General features: G+C 36.0%; 2 protein-coding genes and 1 long non-coding RNA gene across 5 annotated transcripts in view; 2 read left to right on the top strand and 1 right to left on the bottom strand.

Moving 5' to 3' along the window:
• man1b1a (mannosidase, alpha, class 1B, member 1a) overlaps nt 1-22,292 on the bottom strand; it is a 45,296-nt gene that overhangs the window by 10,329 nt on the left and 12,675 nt on the right. For all 3 annotated transcript variants that reach the window (XM_087300972.1, XM_087300970.1, XM_087300971.1), the window contains exons 3-9: nt 13,830-13,938; nt 11,704-11,885; nt 8,976-9,112; nt 7,279-7,388; nt 4,283-4,474; nt 1,797-1,945; nt 1,426-1,614 (exon numbers count right to left, since the gene is read on the bottom strand). In XM_087300972.1, coding sequence (XP_087157098.1) covers nt 1,426-1,614; nt 1,797-1,945; nt 4,283-4,474; nt 7,279-7,388; nt 8,976-9,112; nt 11,704-11,885; nt 13,830-13,938 — 1,068 coding nt within the window. The remainder of the gene's footprint in view (nt 1-1,425; nt 1,615-1,796; nt 1,946-4,282; nt 4,475-7,278; nt 7,389-8,975; nt 9,113-11,703; nt 11,886-13,829; nt 13,939-22,292) is intronic.
• LOC147838803 (uncharacterized) lies at nt 10,799-13,359 on the top strand. The gene is made up of 3 exons (XR_015520152.1): nt 10,799-11,941; nt 12,004-12,722; nt 12,789-13,359. It is a non-coding gene; the product is annotated as an uncharacterized LOC147838803 (long non-coding RNA).
• On the top strand, nt 16,033-22,163 carry LOC147838804 (uncharacterized). Its single transcript, XM_087300960.1, has 5 exons — nt 16,033-18,999; nt 20,162-20,373; nt 20,469-21,545; nt 21,631-21,799; nt 21,880-22,163. The coding sequence occupies exons 1-5, from the start codon at nt 17,444-17,446 to the stop codon at nt 22,013-22,015; spliced, it is 3,150 nt and encodes a 1,049-aa protein (XP_087157086.1). The 5' UTR covers nt 16,033-17,443; the 3' UTR covers nt 22,016-22,163.

The following is a 22,292-nucleotide window of genomic DNA, read 5'->3' on the forward strand; positions in this document are numbered from 1 at the left end:
AATAGGAAGAAACAGTAGAATAGAGAATACTAGAATGATATATAGAGATAATAATAGAGTAATAATATAGTTTTCTAATAACAGATATAGAGAATAATAGATCTATAAACTGGCAGAAATAGTTGCAATTCTATTTAAATCAATTCTATAAAATCTATTTTATTGTTAAATGCTAATAATGTTCACCTCAGACCTTAAAAATAAAATAAACCTTTTAAAATTGAACTTTAGTGACTCAGTGTAAGCCAACACATATCAGTTGACTTATCAGTACATTTAATAATGTTAAAGGGGTTTAATATGTATTAATTAGATTTTAAGCCTTACCATTTTGTTAAAGTGCAGTAAGTGCACTATTCTGTGCTTTTTAAATTTCTGTCGTGTTGTGTCTGCTGCAAACAGCCAAATTGCTTATTTCTGCAAATCTCATCACGTAGCGTGTTGTTAGGACACTGGGTTACAGTTTAACCTGCTCACCTAAAGTTTACACTCGTAATATTTATATTATTTGCTAGTTAATAACCTCATGTAGAACTCTGAATCTGCATCTCATTTCAGAGGCTGCTACTGTCCACTGGAGGTCACATTTCAGTTGCAGACACATCCGTTGAGAGCCTTCATTACTGAAAGGCATGAATTTCCACCAAGGTAACCCGGAATGCTGAAATATAATTGGCTAGACTGGCAGTTCGTGGGTTAAAGGGACCCAAGCAAAGACAGGTGCTATGGCACGAAAAGGACATTTTTTAAAGCAGAATATCTGACTTCAGCATTGTTTTACAAATAAATAAGAATGTTTACTTGGCATGTTTCTTAAATATCTGCAAACAAATGATGGTATTTTTATTCTTTAAAAAGAGTCAAACATTTACATACAGCAGCTTTATTATAGCAAGATTTAAGAAAAACAGAGTAAGACTTGAATCACATTTTTTTACTAGTAAGTTTATAATAAAAATAGCTATTCTACTTTTATTTATTTATTATACACAGTGCATACAACATTCTTCCTCCGTGCACAAGATAGCATGATACAAGTACCATGATTTCATAAAGGGGAAAAAAGAGCATTGCTAATCTTATTTGAGTTAGATTTAATGACATCAGATAATAATGTGAATATAAATAGACTGTCACTCGATAATACATGAAGTTAAACGAATAGTTAAAACCTGAATAGGGGGAAATAGTTAAACTTTCTTTTCTTCATAACAGGCTTCAATTTAGACTCAAATTTAATTTAGATTTTTAAAATCTTACTTTAAAAAACAACAATAAATAAACAAACTTAAAAAAAAAAAAAAAAAAAAATATATATATATATATATATATATATATATATATATATATATATATATATATATATATATATATATATATATATATATATATATATATATATATATATTTAAAAAAATATAGTACCTGATACTGCGGGTCCTGTGTGAGCCGGCTGAGCTCTCTGAACTCCAGCTGAATGCTGGTCACCTCTGCAACTGTGCTGTCTGTGGTCCAGCGTGGAGGATGAGCCGTTCCCTTACCAATGTTTACGTCAGAGTAGGGGATTTTAGATGGAGTTTTGAAGGCAGGCATTAATCTGAAACCAATGTCTTTCTGCAAGAACAGGAACACAAGTGATAAACTCATCTGTAACCCAGTGATACAGCTAAGATAAAGTCAAGATAAAACTGCAAACCTTTAAAGTAATACTTTCCATTTACTAGGATAAAAGATAATATCTTAAAAATAAAGGATTATTGAGATGATAACAAATACTAAAGATATGAAGTGCTTACAGCTTTATCCAGGAAGAGAGTGTCGCCGCTCAGGTGGTATGTGCTCAAGAGACCTCCCAAAATGCGGATGGTGCTCTCAAAAAGATTGACGTCCACATTCTTGGAGAAGGATAATTCTGTCTCCACCCACTTCCTGGCTTCTGCAAACTCTGATAATGAAAGAATAAGAAATAGAGAGCATCAAAAGGTGAAGAATAAATGGAGAATACTACATTACAATTTTCTTTTCTTATTTTCAATTCATATGGGTTCAACACTATAGTCTCTGTGAACCTTTAGGAAATAAACTTTCTAATAATAAAGTTGACACACTCACTAGTTAAATGTGTTCAGCAGTGGATATTGGATAGTTGTAAAATATACGAGCAAGATTTTAAGGCTCAAACGTATATGGCTGCTACAAATATAACACAACTACTGACATTAAGTTTTCACAGAGACAGTCTTGTTTTCATTCTGCTAGTATGTTGATACATTTCTAGCTCTGCCCTCTTCTAAAAAGTTTGATTTAAAATATAAATCAACAACCACCAAAATTACATATTTTAGATTAAAGCCTAAAAGTGGCAATTTTAAAGAGTTATAAAATATTGTCTGTGGGGTATTTTAAGCTTTAACTTCACATAAGAACTCTAGAGCCTTACTTTACTTCTTGTAAAAAGGGGCATAATAGGCCCCATTTAAAAGTGGTGGATGAAGAGATTCACCCCAATGTGTAAATCACTTTAAGTGTCCAGAAAAGTGCTATCTAAATGTGAGGAATTATTATTATTATTATTTACATTGTTATTATTATTATTATTATTATTGCTATTAATTAATTAATATTATTAATGTTATGGTTAAAGGAGTGTCTAATTAACTGTATTTAATTAGTAAAAACAATAATATTGTTGGGCGAAGCAGTGGCGCAGTAGGTAGTGCTGTCGCCTCAAAGCAAGAAGGTCACTGGTTCGAGCCTCGGCTCAGTTGGCATTTCTGTGTGGAGTTTGCATGTTCTCCCTGCATTCGCATGGGTATCCTCCGGGTGCTCCGGTTTCCTCCAAAGTCCAAAGACATGTGTTACAGGTGAATTGGGTAGGCTAAATTGTCTGTAGTGTTTGAGTGTGTTTGTGAATATGTGTGTGGATGTTTCGCAGAGATGGGTTGGAAGGGCATCCGCTGCGTAAAAACTTGCTGGATAAGTTGGCGGTTCATTCCACTGTGGCAACCCCGGATTAATAAAGGGACTAAGGCGACAAGAAAATGAATGAATGAATAATATTGTAGAATTTTGTATAAGTTAACATACCTGTTTATTATAACAGACTGGCATGCCTATAGGCTGAATATCTAATAAACATGAGCACGATGTCACGGTTTTCACAAAATCACGCTTTTGTAGCTTGGAATGATAGTATAGTAGTATATTCAAAAACGTGCACTTTGGACGGCAACATTTTTTAAGCTCCTTAAACACTGCTATTCTGTAAAAAAAATTGACGTAGCATCAACATGCTCTAAAGGCCAATTTAATGCTTCTGCGTCTAATGCACAAAGCCGTATACCCTTTGCCTTGCACTGACACATAACTCTCAAAAATGTAACTACATATCATGACAATGCGGAGAACAAGATCTGCGATTCACCGGCGTGGTATAGCTGTGATGAGTGTGGGCAGGGCCAAAAGCCATTAGAGCAGAGCAAGGCCGGTGGTCCCATGAAGTGCCTTGAAATGGTCTTTTTTTGGATGCCTGATGTAATCTCAACTGAAACAGGAAGACAGGATAGCTCCTCCCCTTCTTTCAAAAACAGCCAATAGTATTATGTCTTCATTACAACTCTGCCAAGGGGAGTTGTTGAACTCAAGTTATTCAAATTAGAAGTGTCTTGAAGAGGGAGGGACATTTCAGACACAAAAGCATTTGAGTGTTAAGAAGATTTGATGTGAATCTGAAGTATGAGGTGATGTCAAAAAACATTGATCCATTTAGGTGGAAGTGACAAACTGCAAGTTTTGGATGTTGTTTATGTCTTCTAAATGCTGTTATGGAGTACACTAGCTAATAAATATCCTTAAGACTAACATACTGATACTAACATTCAAATAATGTATTTTAATTTCAAAAGGACTTAACAAGTCCCACAGAGAAGCTCGGGATGGCTCATTTTGTTTTGTGTTTATATGATGATCGACTTTTTTTAAACGTTCAGCAGTTGCAGTCTCTTTCTACCTAAAATGATTACTACTGTAACTATTAAAACTATTACAGTAGGATTGCATGCAGTTTCTGGTGTAAACTCAAAACACTTGTAAAGTAACTGGACTCAGTGAAAATAAAAACCCCTCTGCCCTTCCTACTAGCATTTCAGAAGTGTTATTGCAGAACACAGACAGAACCTAGAAGTATGAATGCTAACAATGATTTTAGGAAAACATGCAGGGGATGCATTGTGAGCTATGGTGATCACTTGATGCATTAGTATATATTGTGCGTAAGACTCACCGTCTTTCAGACCAAGGATCCACATAGTGTCCAGTGCATCTATGAGCGTGAGGCCCAGACCAAACCACTCTCCATGAGTCTTAGATAGTGGCTTCAGCTCATCATGACCCCATGCAAAAGCCTTATAACCTTTCCATGCATGCCTGAAGGCCTCCTGCACCGCTTCCACACGATCCACTGGCTTCAATGTCCCTGAGCATCAAAAAATAAAACACTTTAAGATTAGAGCTTTAAGATTAAACAAATTTTGCTTCAATTCGGTCAATCTCTGTTCTGGAGTCTGAACTTGAATTCAAAGTACACTGCAATAATTTTATAGTAAAAAGTGTATAAACAGAGGACAGAAAACCCGAGGACTAAAAACACAGTACTGGCATTATAGGAAAAACATGAAATATTAACTTTAGCAAATGAAGAACGTTTACTTTTGTTCATTTCATACTTCCATGATTCCAAGATTTAGTGATAAAAGACTATACAGGTACAAACAAGACTTTTAGTTTGGCCAGTTTTAATTAACTCAAAGTTCATAAAGCCTGAAAACATGTATTAGTCAGGTGTATGTCAATAAAATCTGTGAAAGTCTCTATTTAAAGCTAAATCTATACTTAACGTACTATACACTACCTGACAAAAGGTAGATCTTAGTTGTAAGAGCAACGAATAAAAACTCGACTTTTACAGTAGTTGATCATTCAGAAAAGTTACAAAAGGTTTTTTTGATGCATCATACATTATAAATTGAATGGCACCTGCACTTATGTTAGTCTGTTTTTATTATTCCTGAGGTGTCCATAATCCTGGACTAAGCCATATCCTGAGCAGCTACTGTAGTGGTCATGGAGGAGTGGAGAGCATGAGACTGATTCCTGTAAGACCCCAGTGACAGATGAGTCTTCACATTGATCCTGAAGGGCCAGCCTGTACACCAGCCGGTGACCTCTCCTACCTGCAGCTTCTCCACGATGGACGTCCAGAATTCTCCAGTCTCTGGCACCTAGACTGCAGCTCTGCACATGAAGATTAGCCAGAGGAGAAACGGTGGTGTCCAACTGAGCCTGGTTTCTTTCAAGATTTTTTTTCCTTCACTTTCGTCAATTGGTGAAGTTTGTTCTTCGCCGCTGTTGCCACTGACTTGCATAGTTTGGGACTTGTGGAGCTGCGCAACGATGGATTTGCTCTTCAGTGTTTAGACTTTCAGCAGTGAAAACGAAACCACACTGAACTGAACTTCAACTCTGAAAACTAGACTGACGCTCTTTCAATTTACTATAATCTTTTATCTTAAGCTGTTTTGACACAATCTACATTGTAAAAGCGCTATACAAATAAAGATGAATTGAATTGAACTACATCCCAATCATCAAAACTACTGCAGAAGACCTTTTGGAACCTACATAGACCCAAGATTCTCACAGAAATCAGTCATGTCAAGAAGTTGGCAAAAGAAAAATCATGGTTTGGAGTTGCATTCAGTATGGGGCGTGCAAGAGATCTGCAGAGTGGATGGAAACATCAACAGCCTGAGGTATCAAGACATATGTGCTGCCCATTACATTACAAAATTGCAGGAGCGTGCAAATTCTTCAGCAGGATAGCGCTCCTTCTCATACTTCAGCCTCCACATCATAGTTCCTGAAAGCAAAAATCGTCAAGGTGCTTCAGGATTGGCCATCTCAGTCACCAGACATGAACATTATTGAGCATGTCTGAGGTAAGATGCATGAAGGCATTGAAGATGAATTCAAAGAATCTTGATGAACTCTGGGAGTCTTGTAAGAACGCTTTCTTTGCCATTCCAGATTACTTTATTAATAAGTTATTTGAGTCATTGCAAGGATGTATGGATGCAGTCGTCCAAGATCATTAAGATCATACACAATATTAATTCTTACTGCACCATGACTTTATATTCTATCCTGTATATCATTTATGTTAAGTGACAAGACTTTTGCTACAGCAAAGTCAGACCTTATTGTATAAATTAAACATATTTTATTTTGGTAAAATAAGCAAAATCTAGAGGTCTTTGCCTTTCATATAAGCCACTTCTGATACCAAATGATCAACTAGAAGTCAAGTTATTATTTGTTGTTCCTAAAACTTGGATGGCCAACAAGACTTTTGTCATATAGTGCAAATGGGATTCATTTAGTGTAACTGTGTTGAATTTATATTATGAGTGGTTTATTTGATTAACTTTCAAAACAACTCACCAGAAACATGAAAATGATCCAATTGGCAGAATGTCCAGACAAATCGTATGCAAAAAATTATTATTTAATAATAATAATAATTTGAAAGTAATTTAAAAAATGACACTTGCACCAGTTTGGGGTATTTGCACCAGACACTTTCTTACACGTAATCAACATCTCATGAAAAAGTGTATTCAACAGGTGAGTGGGCTTGACAAACCACCTGTAGAAACACTCTTTTCTCTTTAAAAATAAAAAGAATAAATAAAGATGCACTCAAAAACAAAAAAAAATTTTTTTGCTTGTTCAAACTACTTTTAAATGAGCTGAAACACAATTCTTGAGATTTCATTGGGACAACTTAATTTTTTATGTTCAATTCACATAATTTGTTAAAAGTGTTAAATTAACTTCATCAATTTGTGTTAGAACAACATGAATGAACTGTGTGGAACCCAGCATTTTTTACAGTGTACTCCTTAATTTAGCACCTAATGCTCTGAGCACAAACACACCCTTTTTATAATTAGCATTTGTTGTGTGCATTGCCCCCCTTAGTTGAATCGCCGAATGCCTCCTTAGTTGTAAGTCACTTTAAACAAAAGCGTCTGCTAAATGACTAAATGTAAATGCAAAAAATATATACAGCAAAAACAATTGGTAAAGTGTATCAGAAAAAGCAAATTTGCATGTACTGTAAATAAATAAATTTCTAAATCAGAAACAATCATCAAGCAAACCACTGACACAAAAACCAGACATAAATAATAACTCCAGTTATGGGATGAATATCATTACCTGTTTTTAAGTCAGCAGCTTCCTCAGCATCAGCCACAGTTGCATCCTTTCCCTGAATGGTGGACTGAAGCTCAGTGCCCTGCTCTGCCTCAATCATCGCCCCGCGCCAGCTAGAAGTCCAGAAACATCACCAGCATCAGTCGTGACAGTTTTTTTAAAAAGTTTTTTTATCCAGCATCCATCCCAGACATTCAACACCAGTTACAGCCCTGATTCCTCCCACAACCGCAATTACCCATGAGTCCTGCTACAGGACACAGCTGGAGGAAATGAAGACTCATCATAACTCCTGCCTTTCCAGTTCAGCTGCTAATAAACTCCTCCAGAGCGCGCAATCACTGCACACGAGTGTCCATCTGCAGCTCCTCTCAGAGAGTACTCTACTTGTTCCAAAAGTGTTTGTTCACCCAAAAAAAAAAAAAAAAAAAAAAAACAGTTCTGTTACTGTTTACTCATCCTTTTGTTTATTTGTTCTTAGGGGAAAAAATATACGTTTTGATACGTTTAAAATGCTTATTTGGAATTTTTTTTAATGAATTTTGGTTATTAAACAGCATTTTAGAGGGACTTAAAATGTACTATGAAAGTAGTGATGTCATGCAGATGGGTATTACATGTTCAGTCTATGGGCATGTGTAAGTACTTGACAACCAAAACAACAAAGATTAACTAAAGATTTATACAGGTATATGTGATTCTTTACAAAATTACATTGATAATTTCAAGAGTTCACAGTAAGATAATGCTCGACTATAATAGCAGGTTTGGCATGCTGTCCCGGGAAAGATATTTTACAAATATTTGTAAACAAATATATATATATTTTTTTAACAAAAAGTTCAAACGTTTTTACGCTGTTAAGATATAGTAGCAATAATTATGTTTAAAAAGGTTGTGAAAATTTTTGAAAAATGGTTGTATATATATATATATATATATATAATTTTGTGGAAATGTTGTAGTTTGTAATTTTTTTTGCAATATTTTGCATTCATTTAGATGTATTATCTTTCCATTGCTAAAAGATGTTATGTGACTAAAATGTTATTTTAATAAACATATGTTTAATATGTATGCTGTATGCTGAGCACTGTATTTAATAAATGTATATATTTAATAAAAATATTAAGTGTATATTGCAAAATAAATAATATTAAATTATTTTATTATTATTATTATTATTATTATTATTATTATTATTATTATTATATCATTTGATTAAAATAGAAATCTTGTACAATATCATACATTTTGTTTTTGTCAATTTTAATTAGTTTAATCTTGCTTGTTTAATAAAGTGTTATTTTTTCCAGAAAATAAAAAATTCGAACTTGAATGGTCATCTACCTTTAATTTAAGGCATGATTATAAAAGTGCAGGTTTCAAATCACATGTTGGAAAGAAAAAATGACAATTAGCTACAATTATTGTACAGTAATTGTTTTCCAAATACAGTGCGAGATAAAACTGATAAGCAACAATGTGAAAATGTTTTCATTTATTGTATGTATACACTAAATGTATTCAAGCATACTGTATGAGTGAGACTAATGACAAATAAGTGGCAATAAAACTTCTAACTACTGTCTGAGTTTTAATTACTCTATTAATTCAAAAGGTTAAATTCTAAGCCAACAAAAATCAAGGTCTATTCACCAATCATCCTTATTAAAAAGTCTCATGTAATAAGTCCAAACCTAATGACTGTTTTTGCTTCTTTTGCTCCGTCTTCATCTGTCTTGATCAAGCCTTCTTCTCCATCTTTCAGCTGCCAGTCGGACACGTTCATTCGCTTCTGTAGCGCTGGGGGACCACGCTTGCTAGGAGGTTTTCTCTGAGATTTATAACACACAACAGAATAAGTAGATACAGTATCTCATAAGAAGGTGAATTAATTTAATATAAAAAAATCAGTGTTTTTCATATGCAGGGTGGTTAAAAAAAAGAATACCACAACTTTTTAAATTTTTTTTTACATTTTGATGTCACTCGAGTGTCAGGAGGGGGTCATATTGAACATCTATGAACTTCTTTTCTACTGAAAAAAAAAATTACTTTGTTAAGTACTCTTTACATTGATTAATTACCCAAGGTTCCATCATGTTTTTTGATTAAATGCAGATTTTCAAAGTTGTGGTATTTTTTTTAATCACCCTGTATTATTAACAAATAATAACATTAAAATATTATGCATGTATTCATGTATTTAAAGGTTCAGGACACCCTGGAGAACTTTTTTTTTTATATATTAACAGATTTGTGTGTGTTGAGCATCAGTTAAGACAATGTTAGCACCTGTCAGCTTTAATTGTGGGGAAAACTGGATAATTTTGAGCTTTTGTCAGCAAATTTCAGCTTCCGGGTTTAAAATGATTTTTGGGACGGGATCAAAATCGGCGACGTAGCGAAGTACTGCAAGTGCAATGATGACGCGTCGGTTTCTCATTATTATTCATAGCGGAGTTTCTTATCCTATGAGAAGAGCCGGCTGCTTAAATATTCATGAGACCTGCCAGAGTCAAGCCCGAGCTGTGAGACACGTCACAGACCCACATCACGGGCACACAGTATTTAGCCGTTCATGAAGGCTCATATGCGTTTGTTTCCATGATCCACGGGGTTTGTTGCCTGTTTTCCCCCGTGATCTTGTCAGGGCCGATCAGCAAAGCTGTGTGTATGCTGCTAGCATTTTTGTCGGGAGAGCAGCACGAGAATTAGAGAATGGCGGACGCTGTCTTTTATCAGGAGTTCGTTCACATTCAGACACATCGCCGTGCTGCTGTGTTTGCCTAATCCCCCAGATTACCAACAGGGCCAACAGTTAAAATAGACAGGTCAGGAGACCTGCTGCACTGAGTCTGCTGGATACGGGGATTGAGGGAGAAGTCCTCATTTATAGGGTTTACATGAACACACTTATCTTTATAATGATATAAATTGTGGTTATGTGTATATGAAATTATGAATAACAAATGTAGCAGGGCATTAAATTACTGTTCATTTCTTTGCATTTTAACTTTGTAAACTATAAACTCATGCGTCTCCTCACGACATTTTGTGAGCTAGCTTCGTTGGCTCACGTTCTCCCCTGCTGGCCACGCCCACTCCTGCCCGATGCTCGCGCAGCTCCACGCCCATTAATCATGCATCTTTTGAAAAAGTTCTGAAGTAGACTTTAACCGAAAGTGGGGGGTGTCATGGCCCTTTAAGTATTAATTCAGTATTTAATTAGCTTTTTTTTCCAATTCGCCTACTGTATACCACATGTCTTTGGACTGTGGGGGAAACAAAGCGCCCGGAGGAAACCCAAGCAAACACAGGGAGAACAATTTTAAATAAATAAATGAATATATTAATATATTAATATATATATATATATATATATATATATATATATATATATATATATATATATATATATATATATAAGGGCTGTCAAAATTACTTTGATTAATTTTAAATATTTAACGCGTAAAAAAAAATAAGGCAAATAATGCAGTTGCAGTTTTTTTAATTATTTCCTGTTGTGGCCGACATGTGTTCAGGGCAGGCGCGTCCATAGAGGCGACATAGGCAGCTGCAGAATAAGAGGCAAATAACTAGCAGAATAACTAGCAGAACCCCCTGTCCTCACATTCATCCGCTACACCCACCCCCTCCCTCACGGTAATCGGCCTTCCATATAAATAAAACGGCGTGATTGCCATTTGCCTAGAGCGCCAGTTCAGCTTGCTCTGGCCCTGCATGTGTTAAACGTGCAAAGAAATATTGGGTTTCCTCCAGAGTTTCATGCAATTTCAGGTGTTTCATTTTAAATATTTAGACTTTAACTGCAGTTCAGCAGTTCACTCTCATCGAAAATATTTTCATTCAGGATAGTTTAATGGAATTTGATACCTCATGGCGAAAGGAAAGAAAAACCTCAGCATTTCGGGACTCGCGTGGTCATTTAAGATAATCAAAAATCGCTGCTAACATGGTCGACTCTTAATCAGTATTATCTTAATCATCAAAGCTGAGTATTGGTGTCCATGTGAATGAAAGTGCCAAATGAATTTGCAAGCTGTCAAAAACATTTCTCTGACCTTAAGCTGTGTCCCTCAAATGTTTCATTAAATTTGACGTGTTTTCCCCCTTTCGTAAAGCATCTGCTTCACGTTCCTCTGTCAGAATCCTTGCTTGTAAAATACAGTCATACTTTAGAATGCTTAGTTTAAGCAAATTTGATAAAATAAAGACAAAGATAAAATAAATCAGCTATTAGAGATGAGTTATTAAAACTATTATGTTTAGAAATGCGTTGAAAAAAATCTTCCTTCCGTTAAACAGAAATTTGGGAAAAAATAAACAGGGGCGCTAATATTCCAGAGGGGCTAATAATTCTGATTTCAACTGTATAACAGTGAATTATGCATTTCCACTAACCATAGCTGGAGGTTTAGGAAGTAATGGAATGCTGGGTTTCTGAAGCTCTGGTATAACATCTGGTTGGACGTCTTGAACACCAATTCCTGCAGACAGCTTTGGGATGAGGCCAGGAGGAATTGGCCTGAGACCTCGATTATCCACTTCATCCCAATCCTCCTTCAATGACCGATCAGAGATACCTGGAGAACAAACATACAGAAACATGTTTCTCATGTGAGTGTTTATTATGGATAATGTTTATTATTTATAACGTCACTTTTTAATAAGATGTAATAAGTAAGTCTCTGGTGTTTGCAGTAATTGTCTTTGTAATTTTAAATCGAAATAAAACAGATCATTAATTAGGAGTCTGATAAACTTAGGTGTGAGCAAAAACATTTCATTTTAGTGTGTGTCTCTTTTCACAAGAGGGTAGAGCCTTTACGGGCTAACATAAGTTGTTGTGTTGGTTGAATCCTGAATCAATATTGGAGTTACTTTTACATGCCGGAGGAAGATGACATGGCTGAAGTATTTATATTAGACAGGTAATGCTATGTTTTAAAACTATTTTAGTCACACAAGGCTTATGCAGATTGTGTTGTGTTATGAATAGTTTATAAGCACAAAAGTGTTGTTTAGCCACTGAAATCTTCCGGCAATAGAATATGGGACTATTTTCAGTTTCATAAGGGACCTTTTACAGCATCAATAATGGTTAGTTTAACAACAAAACATAAGTAAATAGCGCTATTCCGCCTAGCCTGCTTTACTGAGCTGAAGTTGGATTTATATTCACATCATGTTGGTTCATTTTTGAACAATGACAACCTGTGACGTGCTCCCTATATTGTTTACCATACTACTCTAAATATTCGTTCTGAAACAGCAAGTAAATATGGCTTAATAATATGTGTAATTTCTGCACACAGCCGGCCAACCACTTTAGGACAGTAGTACAGTATTGCTTTAGGACAGTGTGTGAGAAAGTGAGACCAGCAATCCCTGCATGCATAAAATATTGCACATTATGACAAGTTCTGATTGCTACACAACTGAAAATGTGCCTGAGAAGTGAATTGGATTAACTAAATTGGCTGTAGTGTATGAGTATATGTGTAAATGAGAGAATGTATGGGTGTTTCCCAGCACAATGCTGGGTTGTGGCTGGAACATATGCTAGATAAAACATATGCTAGAGTTATTGGATTTTCATTCCGCTGTGGTGACGCCCGTTAAATCAGGAACTGAATGAATGAACGATTGTCTGTTTTTTCCACCACACACAAACTTTTCACTTGTTTGAAATGTTAATGAACTTACATTGCAAACACATTTGAGGTGAATTTGCATTGTCGTTCTCTATAATTTACATGTGCAAATACATACAAAAAAAATTCACATTAGGTGTGAACCTAGCATTATAGTGGCTGACTGTAGTATTATAAACCTGGTAACCAACAGTAAACAAGGCAAACATAATGAAGAAAACTACAGGCACGTGTTCACCAAGGCGTTTTTTTTTTTTTTTTTTTTTTACTGCAGAAACAGCAGCTGATCAGTTTTTTCTGTTGCTGTTGAAGGATTTTCCACATATTTAAAACGTCGGCTTCTGTATCTAGGTGCTGAGGTGGGGGGTGTGGTTGTGTATACCAGATATTTACCTATCTAGTGAAACTAAAACAAGTAGTAATGGGTACTTTTTACTTAAGTACATTTGTGAGGCCGGACCACTATACTTTTACTTAAGTATAAAAGTGAAATCAGTACTTTTACCATTGTCATTTTAAACATGAGTATTTTGAGTAAAGGATTTGTGAACTTTTCCCATCTCTGAGTATTTCTATTGTCAACAACAAAAATGCCTTTAAGAGTAGCAATATATGATAAGATCATCTTTCTACATCACTAGGAGAGCGAAATCTGAACGTCTTGTTTTTCCACTTGCTTGCAGAGAAAGGCATCATCAAAACATAAATAACAGGATTTTACATTTTTGGGTTTGTAGATTCACCAGAGACCCGATTATTGCAGTTAAACATAGAAAAATCCCACCTTTAACAGCAAACAGCATGATGTTTACATCATCACTTCATGACCTTTTAAGCCCTATGAAATGTCATGAAAGTGGGTGTATGAAGTACCTCTCCACTGCTCCGTGAGACTGGAATAGGACAGAATCCCAAATATAAAGAGGAAGGCCAGCAGGAAGAGAATGAGGCTGCGCTGCAGTCGAGAAAGCTGCTTCCATTTCTGCCAAAACAAACGCAAACAACTCACACAATCAGAGGAAAGTGCAGCAATTTTGCATTTGATGGCTGGATGTCGATGCCAAATATAGTCCTACAATAACAGAGCTAAATGGGAGAAAGAAAAACACCATTTATCCATCACACATAAATCATATCTGAAAGAAAGTTCCTCTTAGTTTAGACCTTTTTATAGTTCAGTCAACGTGCATCTCTGATAATGGAAGACATTAAAGGGACTTAAAAATTCATTAATTTTCTCGCCCACGTCGTTAAAACCTTCATGACTTTTCTGTATCTTCGATTTTTCCTTCAAAATTAGAAAAGTTTGTTGGCATTTTAGACTTATTAACGTGCATATAACTTATTTTACACACCAAGTCCTCTGCTATGGAAGACATGCCAGTAAAGAAATTATAGCATAACTGTTCTACTTAATAGTTAGTCTTTTAATTATTACATGAACTGATATTTTAAGCTACATTTTGAAACTAAAAGTTTTTTTTAATCTAAACAAGTCTATTTATGGTGAAGCTGGGAATGCTGCTTGCTTTCTGGAGATAATGAAGCAAATACAAATTAGCAGATTAATTTAGAAACACAACGATGAGTTTTGTTTTAGCTGGATGTGACTCGAACTGAACGTAGTCCTTCAGCACAAAAATGTTCTTCTCAGAATATTAAACCGATGTCAAGACATCTCTCAGACAGCAAAATGCAGCTCATTTACACAAACAAAGCACAAGCCATTAGCCTTTGAACATTACAGTTTATAACTGAAAAATAAGAGCTGAGCAGCAAAACAAAATAAAGACTTAGAGTCATTGTAAGGAGAAAAAATGTGTACTATTAACTATAAGTTTGAAAGTCAGCATTCGACAAGTTTTCATAACAAAATGAAATGTTTCCTTGCTAAATAAATTAACACCCAAAAATAAGTCTCTTGCAGAAGAACATGTACAAGATTTTGTTTTAAAATTGTGCTGTTTTTCAAATCATCTTGATTAATCGGCTAAGAAAAACAGAATGTGCATTTACATAATATTAGTGTGTGTAATGTGTATGTTTGTTATATACACTCACCGGCCACTTTATTAGGTACACTTGTCCAACTGCTTGTTAATGCAAATTTCTAATCAGCCAATCACATGGCAGCAACTGAATGCATTTAAGCATGTAGACATGGTCAAGACGATCTGCTGCTGTTCAAACCGAGCATGGGAATGGGGAAGAAAGGTGCTTTAAGTGACTTAGAACGTGGCACGGTTGTTGGTGCCAAATGGGTGATCTAAGTATTTCAGAAACTGCAGATCTACTGGGATTTTCACACACGATCGTCTCTAGGGTTTACATAGAATGGTCAGAAAAAGAGAAAATATCCAGTCAGCGGCAGTTCTGTGGGCGCTAATGCCTTGTTGATGCCAGAGGTAAAAGGAGAATGGCCAGACTGGTTTGAGCTGATAGAAAGGCAACAGTAACTCAAATAACCACACTGTAAAAAATGTCAGTGAAAACTACAGTAAAAAACTGTAAAGCAGCAACAGTAAAAGACTATTTAAACCAAAATAGTATATGACTGTATTACATACATTAAATCACCGTAATTTAAGAAAGAGTACATAACTTTAATTTTTACTCTTTTAATATGTAATAAATACAACTTTTTACAGTAAAAATATATTTTTTTGGTGAAATAAATAAAAAAATACCGTAACTTCTCAAGCAAGTAATTACCCTAAAATCAACAGTATAATTCTGTGTAAAAACACATTTTGTTGATGTGTACTATAAAATTTACAATATAAAACCTTCAAAAATTCAACAGAAACTTACTTTAAATTCTACAGTAACAAGAGGTTAAAAGAATGGTATATGTTAGTCAAATAAAAGGGATAGTTCACTCAAAAAGAAAAAAATCCAAACCCGTAAGACCTTTGTTCATTTTCAGAACACAAATTAATATATTTTGGATTTAATCGTAGTTCCTCCCATAGACAGCAAGGGTTCTTACGCCACAAATTACAATGTTAAAATCCAAAGTATTTTAATTTCTGTTCCGAAAATGATTAATGACATTTTTTTTTTTTTTTTTGGTCAAACCATCCACTTTGTTGAAAAACAAAAACAAAAAACAGCATATGCTGGTAAGGTATGCTGGTTTCAATGCTGGTCTTGCTGGTCTCAATGGTGGTCAGGGCCAAGATATTACATTGAAACCAGAATACGGGCATCAAAACATAGGCTACATCACCAGCATATGCTGTTTTATTTGAGTCTTTAATGTAAATGTTATAATATTCTGTCATTTACTGTACTTTTGTGTATTGTTCATTAAATAGGCCCTATGGATCAAATCTGAGATTTAATTGCTAAAGGCAATGAAAAACAAATTCAAGATATAATTGTAAAAATACAAATATATCGACCTTTATGTAATCATTCATTCGTTCATTTTCTTTTCGGCTTAGTCCCTTATTCATCAGGGGTCACCACAGCCGAATGAACCGCCAATTTATCCAACATATGTTTTACACAGCGGATGCCCTTCCAACTGCAACCCATTACTGGGTCCATCCATACACACTCATTCACACACATACACTACTGCTTGTCTTTGGACTGTGGGGGAAACTGGAGCACCCGGAGGAAACCCACGTGAACACGGGGAGAACATGCAAACTACACACAGAAACGCCAACTGGCCCAGTCGGGGCTCGAACCAGTGACCTTCTTGCTGTGAGCACTACCCACTGCGTCACCGTGTTGCCCACTATGTAATCATGTTGTAAAAATATTAGATTTTTCATATTACTTTGTATTTAATCACAACTATATAGGTTAAAGGCTGAAATAAAAGGTTGAAATAAAAGATGCTAGAATGAGCAAAAATAAAAGATGAATTATGAAGACAATTATGAAAGTGTTTTTAATTATGAAATGTGTTTTATTATTGATTATTTATTATTAAACAGCATGTTTTAAAAATTCTGTAAAAAACATGAACACACATGCAGAGAAAAAAAAAATCACGATCTGCATGCAATGCAAGTGGTGAGTCCAATGCCTATTTTAAATTTTTTCATAGGGTAACTTGCAAATTGTGAAGTTGGGGGAAGACTTTTTGTCTGACGCAAAGTGTATTTATTTAACAATTACTTGTTAACTTGAGTATAAATTACGAACATTTATACTATTCAAAGTGCATATTTAAATGTAGTAATAGCACCACTCAGTAAACGAAGGTGAACTGTCAACGTTATTTTATATTTCAGTTGGCGAAAAATGAGCGCGCACACCGTTTAAAATGGCGGAATAGCACCGCCCAATGAGCTAACGTGAACTGTCGACATTTTATATTTCAGCCGCCGATTTAGCGCGCCCGCTCTTCAACTTGTGATGCTTAGTGCAAACCTTTGGCACCTGTTAACTCCACTTCTCTTTTCGAGGTAAGTCTGTTTGACAACACGGTTCTACACTAAAAGTACATTTTTACAGAATCAGTATTAGCGATGTTGAGTTGCAATTTCTGTGGCAAGTCAGTCAAATCATTGAGGGCTTATGTAATACATTGCAAACTTCACCGAAATGAACCGCGTTTATTTAAGTGCTTTGCAGCCGAATGCAAACAGACTTTCTGTACATATGCATCGCTTAAGGCTCATTTTTACAGAAAACATAACGTAAATGCGCCTGTTAACGTTGCTGTCGGGACAGATGTTATGCCTATTAAATGTGCAATGGCGTTATGTGATCGACAGTGTGAAGATGCTAAATCTCTAATAGCACACTTGAAAGACCACATTGTAGAAGGACGTGTTGTGAGTTGTCCAGTAAGAGGATGCACAGATGCTTTTAAAGTTAAATCTTCCTTTACCTCCCACATGTCACGGAAACACAAACATTTCACAGAAAGCACAATTAGTGACTTGTACAGAGACTCGTCAGCTTATCAGTCATCTTCACAATCTGTAACAACCGAATTAACGTCACATGACTGTGGCCATGAATTTGAATGTGATGTAGATACATCCGACGATTTCAACGATCTTTTTCTTAAAAATATTTGTTTATTTTACTTAAAACTGCAAGGGCAGCTCTTAGTGCCTGATTCAACCACACAGAACATTGTTGAGGAGATTCAAAATATACACGAGTTGGGTCAGACATATACTTTAAGTAAACTTGCTTCACAGCTAAAGAATGAAACATCCTTAACAGAAGATGAGATCACCAAAATATGTCAGTCTGTCAAGGAATCTGATCTGTTTTCTGCATGTCATACAGGGCCAATGAGGACTGCACACACAAGAGCTCAGTGTTTCAAAAAAAATTTCAATTATGTGGAGCCTAAGACTGTTTTGTTAGGAAGGGATGAGAACAGAAAAGATAGGTTTGCCTATTATGTGCCAGTCAAAGAGACTTTAAAATGCTTATTGCAGTCTGATATGTGGCAGGATTGTATGTCTGAGGAGCACCCCACTGACACACCCACAGATGTTTTAACTGATGTTACTGATGGCCAGATGTTCAAATCAAATGACTTTTTTGTTCAGAATCCATCAGGCCTAAAACTAGTACTGTATCAGGATGCATTCGAAGTTGTTAATCCTTTAGGCTCTGCAAAGACAAGACATAAAATATTAGCTGTTTATTTATCTGTAGCTAATTTGCCACTTCATGTAAGGTCAGACACAAACCACATGTCACTTGTTTTATTGTGCAGAGAAAAAGATTTTAAAGAATTTGGGCATGCTAAGGTGTTCTCTAATTTACTAGCAGACTTAAAGTATTTGGAGGAGAATGGAATTCCTGTTTCAGATGAAACCGTAGTAAAAGGAACGGTCTATTGCATTGCCGGCGATAATTTAGGATCCCACTGCATTGGTGGGTTCTCTGAAAATTTCAGCCGTGCAGAACATTTCTGTAGATATTGTCTAATTACTCGATCTGAATTTCAGGGTGATCCAAATCTGTGTGGACCAGCCCGGACAATTCAAAACTATAACTCAGCAATTGACCGCATCCAAGCAGAAGGAGCACAAGACGTGGAAGGAGTAAAATTCAGGTCAGAATTCAATACTTTGAAATACTTTAATGTGTGTCAGCCTGGTCTGCCACCTTGTGTGGGACACGACATATTTGAGGGTGTTTTGTCATATGATGTGGCACTGTATCTGAAATACTTCATAAAAAAAAAAAAATGGTTCACATACTCTACATTGAACAGGCGTATTAAACAGTTCAAATACTGTGCCTCAGATGCTGCTGCTAAGCCATGTGAGGTCAACCCTCAAGCAGGTAAGCTCACTGGAAATGCAATACAGAACTGGAATTTTTTAAGACTGATGCCTCTCATAATTGGTGATCAAGTGAAAGATGCAGCAGATGATGTGTGGCAGCTGACTCTGCAGCTGAAAGACATTGTGGACATGGTATGTGCTCAGAAAATCTCTGTTCCTCAAATTGCATATCTTGAAGTCCTTATTGAAGAGTATTTAGAATCCAGAACATCTATATTCCCCGAAACTAAGCTGAGACCTAAGCATCATTACTTACGCCATTATCCAGCACTGACTCTGAAATTTGGCCCCTTGATTAGATTGTGGACAATGCGTTTCGAAAGCAAGCATAGCTATTTCAAAAGATGTGCAAGAAATTTGAGGAATTTCAAAAACCTTGGTCTCACTTTGTCTAACAGACATCAGATGTTGCAGGCTTATTTATCAGCAGGCTCCAATAGACAGGCTGTTTTGCAAATTAAAGGTGGTTCTCCATTCTACTCAACACTGTACAGTAAAGGCATTCAGGATGCAGTCAGACAATATGGTTTCACTGATACCAACACAGCTGTCACAGTAGAAATGGTTTATAAAGGAACAGCCTACAAGAAAGGACAGTTCCTTGTCACAGGGTATACTGACTTGGTGGAATTTGGTGAACTTGTGCTCATTTTGGTAAAAAACAACACCGTTTATCTTTTGGTGTCAATGTACACAGCAGAATTCCTTCCTCAGTACCATGTGTACTCAGTGAGGAAAGACAATGAAATGATCCAGTGTTTTAACATCTGTGACATGATTGATTTCTATCCATTGGCTGCTTACATGAAAGATGGACAACGACTGGTTCCATTGAAACACAGTGTTTTGTCACACTAATTATGTCTTGTGCTGTCAAAATTGAAAGTTTTTTTTTTTCTTTTTGTCTTTTTACATTTTTTTACTCAGAATGGATGACGTAGAGCCAAGCAACATAAGCAGTGCCATTACTAATGTGTTACCAGACCTACCAACCTCAAATCTAAATATTGTATTGGAGACATTACAATCTTTAGGTGTGGGAGCCACTGAAGATTTACAGTATATTAAGGAAGCTGATCTGCTCACAGTACTGAGACCAGTTCAAGCTAGAAAACTGTTGGCTGCATGGAAACAATCCAGTAAGTACATTATGCAGAAAGTTACATTTACTTGTAAGTTAAGATAAAAAAAACAAATTTCATTCTGTACATTTAAATTTCAATTTATTTTACAGCAGAGACAACTGAATTCCATAGTCAGTCAACATTGACCTCTCCAGTGTCCTCAGCGTGCTCCTCAGTCTCACTGTCTTCCTCACCCTCACCCTCACCATCACCCAGACACATGATTGCTACTGCAGATTGGGTCGACAGCTTCCAGATTCCATGGGAGAAGCTCCCAGAAGCCTTAATGCAGAGTTTGGAGAGAGGGAAAAGGCCAAGCTCAAAGTTACGCAGAGAACTGATCCGAATTGTAGTTGCTGAAATGATGCATGCCTCTTCTTCTCCTGGTAAACAATCCTCCACAGAGGTTGCGAAGAAAATGGTAGCAAAGTATCCACTGTCACTGCAAGATGTTATAGAAGGTGATGTGGTAGGAACAGGATATCACTCACTCGTCAAGCAGCTGCAAGCACGAATTGAAAATGTAAAGCGGTCTTCAGTACCAAGAATATTGAAGCGCAGACGGGGGTCAGATGAATTTGACACAGATGAAATCACAGCTGAACAGAGGGCAGCTGTTCAGGACACATATGGCTGCATAAAGTGGGAAATGAAGTTTATGCCAGTGAGTGAGACACTGGAAAGCCAAGAAGAGAAAAAAGAGAAAATGAAAGTGATATTTGAACAGGCAACCTTCAACACAGAGGAGGTAAAACATCTCATGAAGTGCACATACTTCTCCCAGCGTAAATCAGTGAACAGTGGAACCGATCTGCAATTCCTCATGCAAGAGTGGCCTTTCTTATTCAAGGAAGTTGGCATGGCAGTTCACTTTCATGAATTAACTGGTGTTTCCCTGAAAGAGACTTTCCTCAGTAATGTTGAAAAAAAAGGAAAACGTGTTTTAGATTTCATGAGAAGTGTTTGTGCAGAAAAAAGCAAACATGTTTTGCAAGCGGCCACAAAGCTGAAAATTCTGAGAGGACAGCTGGAGGGCTGCTCAGAAGATGTAAAAGATCTGGTGCTCCTCATCCTCTCCTACTTTAATGAAAAAGAGGAGGACTTGTTCTTCTATGTGGAAGAAACTTGTATGGCAAAAGAAGTACAAGTGGAAGGCTTACCTGTGACTCCATGCATCATTGTATGCGGTAAGTTGATCTGTTTTTTTGAAGGAGTCAGAGCTCATGTGTAATACATGTGTAATAGTTATTTTCTAACTATGTTTTCTTGCAGGAACATCATGTTATGCTGCAAAGCATTTCATGCTGAGTGTTGACCAGAAAATTGTCAACGAATACATCTCCACCTTCATCTCGGCTGTTTGCATGATGTTTGCAACCTACTACTGCCTCAACATTCACTATCCTGTGGGTCTGGGCTCCACACTTGAGTTTATTCAGAGGTAAATAATTTTATTTATTTATTTATTTTAAACAAATCACTTAATCTAGTGGTTAATTTTGAATTCTTGCATTCAAAAAGGTGTTTCTTCAACATCAATCCTGAGAAGGGCACAAAAGTGGAAACTAAGAAAAACAAGAAACAGCTAACAGTGAATCCAAGAGTCCTCACACTCATTGCAGATCTCTCAGATCATGAGTGGAGAGAGGCATGTTAAATATGGACTTTCAGTTCACATCATTTGAAGTGTTAACACAACACGTATACACCACTAATTGAGTTTTCAGTTTACCTTATCTGTTAACCACCAACAAAGAAAGTACGCTTTTAGTATTTGGGTTAATGATAATGTTTTATTGAGCATTGTTTTTGTTTAATTGGTAAACTGGCTTATTCCAGATTTTGTTAAAAGTACAATGTAACAGACATTTTTGTTAAAGGCTGCATTTGTTCCATTTTTTTTCTAGTTTTCATTGAGGTAAAGAGCAAATTTA

This window comes from Danio rerio, chromosome 21 (assembly GCF_052040795.2).
Source record: "Danio rerio strain M-AB ecotype USA chromosome 21, GRCz13ab, whole genome shotgun sequence".
Classification (NCBI taxonomy): Eukaryota; Metazoa; Chordata; class Actinopteri; order Cypriniformes; family Danionidae; genus Danio; species Danio rerio.

Bases quoted from the DNA above. Each gene is read 5' to 3' on its own strand.
- LOC147838804 (XM_087300960.1), top strand. From the start codon at position 17,444: ATGTTGAGTTGCAATTTCTGTGGCAAGTCAGTCAAATCATTGAGGGCT. The intron at 21,546-21,630 runs GTAAGTTGATCT...GTTTTCTTGCAG, and splicing joins TCCATGCATCATTGTATGCG to GAACATCATGTTATGCTGCA. The intron at 21,800-21,879 runs GTAAATAATTTT...GCATTCAAAAAG, and splicing joins ACACTTGAGTTTATTCAGAG to GTGTTTCTTCAACATCAATC.